Source organism: Pundamilia nyererei, unplaced genomic scaffold, assembly GCF_000239375.1.
Source record: "Pundamilia nyererei isolate P.nyererei 1_Seehausen unplaced genomic scaffold, PunNye1.0 scaffold00216, whole genome shotgun sequence".
NCBI lineage: Eukaryota > Metazoa > Chordata > Actinopteri > Cichliformes > Cichlidae > Pundamilia > Pundamilia nyererei.
The window spans coordinates 254,787-265,962 of record NW_005187617.1 but is presented as its reverse complement, the minus strand read 5'-3'; the positions used below and the strand labels follow the sequence as shown (position 1 = coordinate 265,962).

Here is an 11,176-nt window from a genome sequence, read left to right as displayed (position 1 = left end):
CCACCCGCCCACCCGTCCATCCGTCCGTCCATCCATCTATAAATAAATAAATAAATTTTGAATTTTGAATTTGAATCCATCCATCCATGTGATTTAAAAGACTGAATAGACTCGGCGGTACGAACATGAACAGGGAGGTTATTCCAGGTGCTACGGTTGCAAAGGCCCGGTCACCTCTCGACTTCAGTCGAGACCTGGGTTGAGCTAGGAGCATCTGATTGAACGATCTTTGTGCTCTATTGTGATTGTACAAGTGGAGGAGTTCGGAAAGATAGCTGGGTGCTAAATTATTTAGAATTTTAAAAGCGAACAGAAGAATTTTAAATTGATACGATATTTAACAGGGAGCCAGTGTAAGTTGGCTAAAATTGGAGTGATGTGTTCACAGATTCTTGTACCTGTCAAGAGATGCGCAGCTGCATTCTGAACTACCTGAAGCCGGTAAAGAGACGAGTGTTGGAGGCTCAAGTAGAGGGAGTTACAGTAGTCCAGTCTGGATGTGATAAATGTGTGGATTTGGATTTTGGCTAAATCAAAAGCTTTGCTGTTGCTATAAAGTTAAGTTATAAATAAAAACCCATCATGATGCTATTTTTAAAAGCATCCACCTGGAACCTTTGTGCAGTGTAACAGATATTTTCATCTCGGGGTGTACGAGCGTCTTACGGGTTTCTTGCCGACCACCATCCTCTCCACCGCCTGGACCTGGGACACGTGGTCATCGTTTGTCCTAAGCTCCCACTTCTGGATTCTTCCATAGATCGCCACCAGCAGGTCCCGGGGAATGTCTTGACCATTATCGACACCTGTTGGGATCACAGGTAAGAGTTTGACATGTATCTTTTGTGCAGGCACAATGTTTACTCCTGTTTTATCATCCGGTGCTTCCTTTCCTCAGTTCATCCACATGGCTGGCTGCTGTCTGCGACTGTGATCTCAGTGACTGTCTGTGCCATGCTTAGTCAGATTTGTTCCAGCTGTCGTCAGACAAAAATGTGTCATTCTCTAGAAATCTGACGTTAAGCGTTTTGGCTAAATTGATGAGTCACAGACAGAAACAGCACAAACACCAGCAAAGTTTCACTCTTAGCTTCAGAGCACACTGCAGTGCTGCACCGAGTGTTTCACTCTGGATCTCATCAGTTAAATGACATGAGAATGAACAGCAAACTGCTGTGTTGTTTTAGCCACATGCTAACAGTTAAATAATGCTTCAAGCGGATAAAAAATCCTTTAACATGGAGCGGACATTGTCCACACCAGGAGGTCAAGAGGTTTCAGCCTCTTTCCTAAACTGTAGTTTTACCATTTATTTGTTGCAGGTTTATGAGGTTTCACATGATGACAGCCTGCAGCATTTCTGCTGCTCTCAGACTCAAACACTCATTTGAACATTTTACAGCCCTGCATCGTTTCAGACTGATTATGGGGGCGCTGCTATACGGACCACGCAGGTTCTTGATGAAGTCCTCGAGCTTCATCTTCCTCTCCGGCTTCACGTTGGGGCTGTACATGTCTGTGTTGAGGAGGATGATGGCAAAGGCCAGGATAAAGATGGTGTCTGGATTCTGGAACTGCCGGATCAGCACCGGGTTACAAACGCAGTATCGCTGACTGCAGAGCAAGAGAAAGGGGAGCATCACAAACTGCACAGACGACTCAGCTCGTTGATATTTGATCAAACCCTCCGCGACGCCGTTTAATACCTGAAGGCCTCCACCAGCCGCTCCACCCGCTGGGCTTCACCCTGAACTTTGATCTGAGCTTGGAACTTCCTCAGAGCGTCGTCCAGATCCATCCCTGAGAAATCCATCTCATCCAGGACACAGCTAAAGAAAGAGACAGAAAACGCTGATCATTATCCACAAACGCATTCCTTAAGCCTCGTCTTCACCTACTCCTGACAGCTCAGAAGCCTGTGAAGCAGGAGTCGGGGTTTAATGTGGTCCCTTCAGGTTTAAGGCTGTGTTTCAATACTATGAAGGTAGTTAATGATTCTCTGAGGTACATCACCGCTCATACCGCCTTACCTGGTGCAGAGCATGGTATGTTTAAGATAAGATATGAAACCACTGCCTATTGACCCACCAGTTCTCTGGAAAACAGTGTCAGCATTTCCAGAAGATCCCCCCGAGGTAGCAGGATGTCCTGAAGAGTTAGAGGTTATCTAAAGTCGTCTTTCTCAGTAAATATCAATAAAAAATACAAATCCGTGCATGGATGAATTTATTGGATGGGAGTGAGTCTGAGGAAACGCTGTGATATGATTCAACACAGTGATGTATTACAGGCTTTGTTCATGTTCTCAGTCATTTCTCTCAGACTGTGAGAGCTGCAGCTGAAACGATCTGTAAAAGCAGACTTAAGTCACTGGATACTTTAATTACAGTCAGATCTTTCTGTGCTGTTAATGATAAACACATTCACTGCCAGCTTTCCTCCCTGGCTTTAGATAGACTGCAGCTTTCTTTCTGCTTCACCACCCTGTGAAGGTATGTCTTTCACCCCAGTCAAAGCTAAACTTTCACTGTTTTCAATAATTATCGCTCAGTTAGGACAAGCCTACCTTGTAACCACATAAACGCAGACACCTGTCCACAGTAAAACATTCACTGAAAGGACTTTAACATTTGCACTCACTCAAGGACGTCTTTGTTGAACTGCTGCCGGCTTCCCAGAAACTCTCCGATCATCTGCCTGCTCAGGCCTTTCCTCTCCAGGATGAAGCGGGCGATGCCCACTGGCGTGTCTGACACAAACCCCCTCTCGATCAGGTACTGGATCCCCTTCTCTGGCTTCCTGTAGACCAGAGGAAACACGGCCTCTTAAGTTGTTTGCTCTGGGACTGAAATTCTTTTTATTGGTTGTCTTGTTTTTATTGGTTGCTCCGTTCTACGCTGCTGAGAAGTCTAATATTTTGGCTTTTTAAAATTCTGATACATAAAAAAAACTCCTCTAAACTTAGAAACTTAATTTCAGTAAAACATTCAGAGAGTCCAGAGAATTCTCTGTACACATGGGAGCAGGTTAAAAACCAACACTGGATGGCAGTGCTCTCTTCAGCCCCTCCACACGATCTAACATTTAAAGCTAACATCTAACTTGTTATCAACAACAGTACGGGTAACTTAAACGTCTATGAAGGCATCATTAATGCTGAATGAAACATTCTAACAACACGACTCACTAACTTCCTCAGAGCGTCGTCCAGACACTCTGAGGAAGTTCCAAGCTCACTATGTGTTAACAGACCTCTCTGCATTGAATCATGCTTGTTATTCATCTCTGTCTCTCTTCCACAGCATGTCTTTATCCTGTCCTCCTTCTCTCACCCCAACCAATCACAGCAGATGGCCCCGCCCCTCCCTGAGCCTGGTTCTGCTGGAGGTTTCTTCCTGTTAAAAGGGAGTTTTTCCTTCCCACTGTCGCCAAAGTGCTGCTCATAGGGGCTCATATGACTGTTGGGCTTTTCTCTGCATCTATTATTGTAGGATCTACTGTACAATATAAAGCGCCTTGAGGCGACTGTTGTTGTGATTTGGAGCTGTAGAAATAAAATTAAATTGAATGACACTGCTGCTAACAGTGTGGGTGCTTATCTCTCCACCCCCCTGCTCAGAAATAAGGACACAACCAAGAAGGCTCTGAACTGTTGTCAGACGAAGAAGAGATGGTCTGACACTACATATGGGTTACATATGTTGTTCTGTTTGCTGCAGTATGAGCAGACAGTTTCCTCCATGTTGTACTTTTGTGTCTGACATCAGGTGTTACTGATCTGACTTATGCCTGGATTCTTTGAACTCACAGGAGGCCGATTATTGCTCTGAGTCTTCTGGATTATGTTTGCAGACGTTCTTACTTGTTGAATAAGTTGAGTCCAATGCGGTACTGCCGCCGCTGCACCACGTCGTTGTTGAACGCAGGTGAGTCCCAGCTGTGACGGCTCTCCCTCTGGTAGGTCTGCTTTCCCAGCGCAGCTCCTCCGATTGGCTCCCGGAGGCTGTCGCGGGACGAGGAGCCGGAGCTGCAGTTGTTGACCGTTGTGTCATCGTTGGAGTTGGTGGTGGTGGAGTTGACGCTCTCGTTGTCTCCATCAGAGCAGAGCAGGTGGTGGTGGTGGAGGTGGGGGTGGTGAGCGTGGTGCTGCTGCGCCTCCATGCTTTGGAGCGCAGAGGACGACGAGGACAGCGGCGAGGGCGTCAGCGGTGGCAGGGGGGAGAGAGGTGTGAGGGGCGGTACGGGAGATGGCAGCGGGGAAGAAGGGGGTTCGGGGTAAGCGTGAGGGAGGTGGTGGTGTTGATGGTGCAGGTGGTGGTAGTGGTGCTGGGCGAAGTGGTGAGCGTGCTGCATGTAAGGGCTGCCGCCGTGTCCGTGGTGCATGTGCATCATGTGATGCTGGGTGTACTGAGGGTGGTGGTCGAGGATGGTGGGGAGGTGGGGGATGGGTGAAGGGTGAGGGTGGGGGTGCTGGAGTGGGTGAGGGAGCGGGTGCGAGGGCAGGGTGCGGGCCGAAGGCATCGGCAGGGGGACGTTGGAGGGGCTGCGAGTCTGTCCCTGCGCCGTGGCGACTGAGCGACCGTTGGGTTTGTGTTTGATGGTTCCCTGCGGAGATTCGGCTTCGCTGCTTCCTCCGCCTCCTCCTCCTCGCTCATCTTCTCCGCTTTCACCTTCCACTCCTCCCCCCCTCCTATCCCTCTCCCCACTTCCTCCCCGCTCGACTCCTGACGGCTCCTGTTCGTACACCAGGCGTCCGATAGACCCTCGCTCTGACCTGAAGATGGGAACGATACAATGAATTATGACTGCACATCTTCTAGTCACCTGATTCTAATGGAGCAAAGCGGTAATCATACTGACGGAGGATTGTAAGGATGTGGAATGGAAAAATACAGGCTGCTATATAAAGTAAAACTAGAGGTTGAGCCTATAAACATATGAGTAAAATCACTACATTAGAAACACAGCAGGGTTCAGGCACTTTAATAAAGTCTCACTTTCATTTAGACCTCCTTTAAAAGGTGAACGTAGCTTCCAGGCTTGACGGTGAAGTAGAGCTGGGCGATAGAACGAGAACGATATATTAAACTATTGCGATAGGCCTCACCGCTCTTGTTCTCTTAAAAAACATAAAAAAGAACAGCCAATCCAAATTAAGTAGCGCAGAGCCGAACCAATCACAGCCGCAGCGTCACGTCACGTGGCTTGTTACGTACAGCACAAGTGCCAAGCCGCACATGTGTATTTGTTTGGGAAGCCGCCAGCCGCCGTGCCGCCCGGGTAATGGAGGAAATGAGTGTTCCGACCAGAGGAAAATCAACCGAGAGCGCGACCGAAGGTTACCGAAGAGAAAACAGATGATGGTTCCAACGCCGGAGAGATTGTCGAACGGAAGAGCCATAGAAGTTCCGTAGTGTGAAGGTATTTCGGCTATTTCAAGTCTGACAAAAACAAAGTAGCGTGCACTGTAAATTGTGCCGGAAGCACGTCTGGAAATACAATAAAGCGGTGCATGCTCAGTCTCTGACTGGAAGCGCTAATTCGTCATTCGGCTTTTGTCAGACTAACGTAACTGTTACAACTGTTTGAAAAGCTCAGCTACACAACAAGGACAGATTGAGAATTTCCTTTTAGTTCTCAGTTTATTTGATATTGACAAAAGTTAGTCAGTTTTGTCTGTTCTTCTGTAAAACAAACTAAGATTTATTTTTAGAATTAATAATTGCCTTTTGTGTAGTTTGCAATATTTGCCTTTATTTATCTGAAAAAGTCTCGTGTTCCTTAAGTACATCTACCCTGTTGAACTTATTATGGGAAATAAATATTTAAATCAAAACAAGCTGCTGATTATTTCACATTTTACTTGTGAGCAACGGCACATTTAAATCTTACAAATATAGTTATTTGGCTGATATCGTGATATCGTTATCGCCTGAAATGAAAAAAACATATCGTGATATGAAACAATCTCATATCGCCCAGCTCTACAGTGAATCATTCATTAAAGTTCCTGCAGTGTTTCTAAGGGTCAGCAGTGACGAGCTGGAAGCTCATCTTTTAAATATGGACTTCATGTGTTCATGTGAAGTATTGACTAATTTCAAACGTCTTGCAGGAATTTTGTGTTTTGACCGTGCATGCGGCCTTGTCCTACAGCGCCCCCTGGTGAGGACGCTCGCGTCTGCGTCTGTTTTCATGCAGATTCTGAACGAGTTCATCCAGAAGGCGAAATGAGACGTTTAAGTGCTGCTGACCTGTCGCTCATGTCCACTGAGCTGTCGCTGGGCGGTTCGATGGTCAGGACGGGGAGATGTCCTCCTCCTCCACCCCTGCCTCTGTACTCGCCCCGACACTCTGTGCAGGGGGTGCTGCTCCTCCGGCTCGTGTTGCTGCCTCCCTCCGTCTCCCTGCTGTCTTCTCTCCCCCCTGCACTTCCTCCTCCCCCTCCTCCCCAGTACTCTGTATCAGAGCTGGAGGCGGGACGGGACAGCGGCGAGGAGGGGAGGCAGCCTTCATCCATGTACAGGGTGACATCACTGAAGGAGGTAGCGGTGCTGTCCTCATGCATGGAGGCACCTCCTCCTGCCCCCGCCCTCCCCCCTCCTCCCCCCGTCCGGCCCGCAGCACGTCGGGAAGATGTCGTGCTGTTGCGCCACGCACACTGTCTGTAGTCTTCCTCCTCGTCTTCCTCCTCGTCCTCTTCCCCTTCTTCCTCCTCCTCTTCTTCCTCCTCATCGCCCTCCTCTTCGTCCTCGTCATCGTCCTCCTCTCCATCTCCTCCCGCTTCCTGTGAGTCTTCACGGCCGGACTGGCAGGTGAGGGAGTCGTCCATGGAGTCTGCCAAGGACTTAACCTGCAGTGCACGAACGTAACGTCACGACACAGAAAATACAGAGAAAATATAAAGAGAAAAAATATCCCGAGCTGACGATGAGAAGGTCAGAAGAAGAAAATCGCTGCACAACTCCTGTCAGGAGAAAGACGGCTGTGGAAATCTGCACTCATGTTTCTTTCTGTTTGTTTGACCTTTGCTGAGAGACGGCCAAGAATCTGCCGCAGGATGGGAAGAGACTCCCGGGGATCCGCTCTAATCACTTCTGATTCATTTTCATTTAGCTTCAGGAAACTCTGGGACATCCAGCACTTTATAACAGATATACAAGATATCATCTGAGTTAGGCTGACTTCTTTGTTAGTTTTTAATATAATATACATCTGTGTGTGTGTCTTTGCATAAAAAAGGATAAAATCATGTTTGCAAATCACACTGAGTGCCTCGCCTACGCGGATATTTATTTGTTTGGTTTTAGGCTCAAGGTAACAGTTCCTGCACAATCCAGCGGGCTTTTAATTTGAAACATCTACGCATACAAATATGTTAAGGTCCGCCTATTAGCATTTTCTAAAACTTTGAAACACATCTCCTGTCTCAGAGGACGGAGATTCCTCAGCATCCATTGGTCCCAATCAATGAACATTTACTTCCAAACCTGCACTTCAGTGACTGTTTCAGTGTTAATTGCTGCCCTGACCGCTGGGACAGCAGCTGCTAACAGTCCTGTAGTTGAAAGCTTGTTTGTGGGGCTCCACAGGGATCCTTGTCTGGGCCAATTCATTTTCCAATAATCGCGACTCTTTTAAGACCATCCAGCATTTAGCGGAGATTTTCTCCCTTTTAAACTCAGAATATTCAAACACTTCTAGAGGTTAACTGCTGAAAATAAAGCTTCCCCCAGATTCCTATTGTATTTACTGGCAACCTCTGATTTAGTAGCTTTATAAACCAAACTGAGCAGTTTTGTTTCAGCTTTGGAGAATCTCAAAGACTCAAAGACTTTAATAATCTAGATAGTATTATGTGTGAACTAAAAAATGTACAGATTATGACAAAATGAGTTTATTTTCATTGATCAGCAGCAAGTCGGAGATTACTTTTGAAACTTTACATATTACTTTTAAAAGGTCGGATGGTCCTGAGCTATAACTCAGACCTTTTGAGGACTTAAAAAGAAGCAACTGGACTTCTTTAGGTTCATGAAGGTGTTTTACTCGATAAACTTCACCAAGCAGACACACCTATGGCATCAATTTCAAAATCCTACGTCACCTCGTTGTCAAGTTATTTCATTCACAAGATTTTCAGAAGATTTGACCTCTGAACTCAGGTAGGCCAAGGTTACTTAGATTTGAACTCGTCTAAGAGTTTTAGTAGCTACACCTATGGCATCAATTTGAAGATTCTACGTTGCCTCGTTTTACGTTGCAGCCCCGCCCCGCTCTGTCCACGCAGCCCCCGCCCATCCATCCACCCATCCTTGCAGCTTGGTGGGGTAATAACAATACCCCCACATCCTTTTTTGCCTGAGGAATAATAATTACTATGTATCAACAAACTCTTTTATGAATGAATTATAATTATATTCCTTTATTGTAATAATGCTGTGCACGTTTTGCACATGTGTACTTCAGACCGTGTTCTTTAAACATTTTTCATGACTGTTGAAGATGCTCAAACATCTCTACCTGCTTAGAGAAGGAGTCGTCCACATCTCCGGCGTCCTCTGAGCCCTGCTGACCTGGCGGTCCCTGACCCTGTGGTTGACGCTCATCAAATGAGTACTGCAGCCACCGAAGAAACAACGCATTATTAGAACAAACCGAGCAGAACCTGGTGTGTTTCATTATGTGCTTTTTTACAGGTGTGTGTGAGAGTGTGTGTACCTGCATCCTCATGTTGGACAGGATGATGCGGCGGGTCATCCTGCTCTCTGAGGCGGAGCTGCGAAGCCTCTCAAAGTTCTTGTTCATGCGATACTGCCTGAACGCCGTCTGGATCGTCTTCGCTGCCCGCCGGGACACGAACGGGCCCCCGTACTTCCTCTCAAGCATCTCCACCTATCAGGCCGTACGATCACGCAACCAAACAGAGAGGGAAGAGCAGAAACGATCTTTGCATTTACAGGAAACAAAACAGCAGAAACTTTCAGCGAACCTTTGTGATGTTGCGTGTTACGATGTGTGTAGTTTTGTGTTTTTAGTGAGTAAACCGAAAATTATTACACCGCTCGGCACATCTGACCGTTCCTAAACTGCAGTGGAAACAAAAGGAGCACGGACCAATAAGGAGGTTTGTTAAATGACGCCTCGTGCCTCCAAAGGCAGCTCTGCTCCTTAGCTGCTAACATTTCTAACTATATACCTTTACTTTTGCTTCATTTGAAAGTAAATACATATTATTTCACTAATTTTTCTCTTCCCTATGTAAACCTCCTTATTGGTCCATGCTCCACGTTGCTGTGTCTCTGCCTCTGTGTGCATTACGGATAAAAGGAAGGGCAGAAAATAAAGGTGTCCTGATGTGTCCTCTACCCTGCGGGTGATTGAAAAGGCTGCTTTGTAATGGAGGCGATTACATGGAAAACCTCTCACAGGAACCGCTCCAGTGGTGTTTTTAGAGGTGTTACTTATGAGGCCGACTTGTTGTGGCATTGTACCTTCTTGTCCTGGAGGTCTGTAGAGAGCTCATAGCTGTCAGATAGAGCCTTGCAGCGTTTGCTCTCCTCCTCCTCTTGCTTGCGGAGCGCCAGGCTGGCTGGCTGGTGTCGGCTGCGCTGAGCCCAGGCGAGGCTCGCTGGGCTGGGGGGCGAGATGGGTGAGCTGCCCTGGAAGAGGACATGATGAGAAGACATGTAATCAGATTTACTTCTGCTTTTATTTATTCAGGGTAACTTCAGGGAGACAGTACACATAATCCACTGATACAGGTTTTACTGTCAGACTGTTAATTTGGTCAAAAAAAAAAAAGTAAATGGTTTAGTTTAATTATCTCTCAGCCGAACGTTGGATTAAAAAAGAGATCAATGTGTTTAATTTATTCATTGGAATAATTTGATCCACGGTTTGAGCTCTGGACCTCTGTCATACAGCATCAACATCTGTTCCCCTGCCCCGGTGACCCACGAGATATCGCTGCTGTTTCAACCATGTTTGCTGGTTTAGATCAACTTTGTGTTCATTTGAAGCGAGCCCTTCCACCTTAAATGTCCCACTACAGCAGAACGGGGCCACCGAGCTCTTCACAGAGGGGATTAGGATTTTTACAAATGTGGCTGAAGGCGACACCTCCTTTCATAAGCTTCAGAATAAACTTCAGACACCTTTAGTAGCTGCAGATAGACGGTGCATGTGTTTTAGGGTTGGTACCTGTGTATGTGTGTGGGAGGCTCCCAGGGGCCCACCGGAGGAGGGAGAGCCGTAGGGGTCACAGGGGCTGGAGAGGGGGCTGTTGCTATAGCGATGGAAGGGAGGTGGATGGCCAAAGGATGAATCAGAAAAGGTGAGTGCCTCTGGACACTGAGAGTCGCCCTCCACACTGCGAGGAAAGAGACAAAAACACGAGGAGAACGAGAGGACGGGTTATCCATCTGCAGATGCTGCTGATTTCAGGTGAAATCACGCTGAAATAATGAAACAGAAGGTGGGAGAGAAGCTGTGGGATGCAGAGAAGCAGGAGGAAAGTTGATCCAAACAACTGAGAACAGAATCAGGACGGCAAGAAGGCGGAAGAATGGACTTAAAGAAAAGGAAAAGAAGAAAGGAAATCTGTGGGACAGATGGTGAGGTGGGGAGGAAGAGAAGGGAAAGGAAGGAAAGGAGGTTAAAGAGCAAACTGGAAGAAAGGGAAAAGAGAAAGATGAATAGATTCAGATAAAATAGCTGCACACTGACTAAACCGGACAAACTGACAGAACAAACCACACTTTACCAGAGTGTCCATCCTCATCATCCCTCTGTTCAGAATATCCACCTCCAAAAATCAAACCACAAAACTGGACCTTACATAAAAACAAACTAAACACATCAAAAGGGTCAAATTAAACCCTTTGAACAGAGTCAATCAGCTGGATCAGCAAGACTAAGTCAGATAAATACAAACTGAATGAAAAAGACCAAAACTGTAGCAAACTCCAATAAAGCAAACCACAAAAGAATGTTACTGACATTTATTAAATGGCCTAATCACAGTTACAACCCAAACACAGTGGAACAAAAGTTCAACTGCACCTAACTGGGTCTAAGCTTGAAGAAACCCAGCAAAACCATCCATCCATCCATCCATCCGTCCATCCATCCGTCCATCCATCCGTCCATCCGTCCATCCATCCGTCCATCCATC

At 46.7% G+C, this 11,176-nt stretch overlaps 1 protein-coding gene across 1 annotated transcript in view; it reads right to left on the bottom strand.

Annotated features, from left to right (window-relative positions):
• The window catches only part of LOC102209886 (IQ motif and SEC7 domain-containing protein 2-like), a 166,787-nt gene that overhangs the window by 19,603 nt on the left and 136,008 nt on the right, over nucleotides 1-11,176 (bottom strand). Inside the window, exons 4-13 of the mRNA XM_013914690.1 lie at nucleotides 10,204-10,372; nucleotides 9,495-9,662; nucleotides 8,722-8,895; nucleotides 8,524-8,619; nucleotides 6,255-6,853; nucleotides 3,863-4,774; nucleotides 2,641-2,799; nucleotides 1,707-1,829; nucleotides 1,448-1,614; nucleotides 667-806 (exon numbers count right to left, since the gene is read on the bottom strand). Coding sequence (XP_013770144.1) covers nucleotides 667-806; nucleotides 1,448-1,614; nucleotides 1,707-1,829; nucleotides 2,641-2,799; nucleotides 3,863-4,774; nucleotides 6,255-6,853; nucleotides 8,524-8,619; nucleotides 8,722-8,895; nucleotides 9,495-9,662; nucleotides 10,204-10,372 — 2,707 coding nt within the window. The remainder of the gene's footprint in view (nucleotides 1-666; nucleotides 807-1,447; nucleotides 1,615-1,706; nucleotides 1,830-2,640; nucleotides 2,800-3,862; nucleotides 4,775-6,254; nucleotides 6,854-8,523; nucleotides 8,620-8,721; nucleotides 8,896-9,494; nucleotides 9,663-10,203; nucleotides 10,373-11,176) is intronic.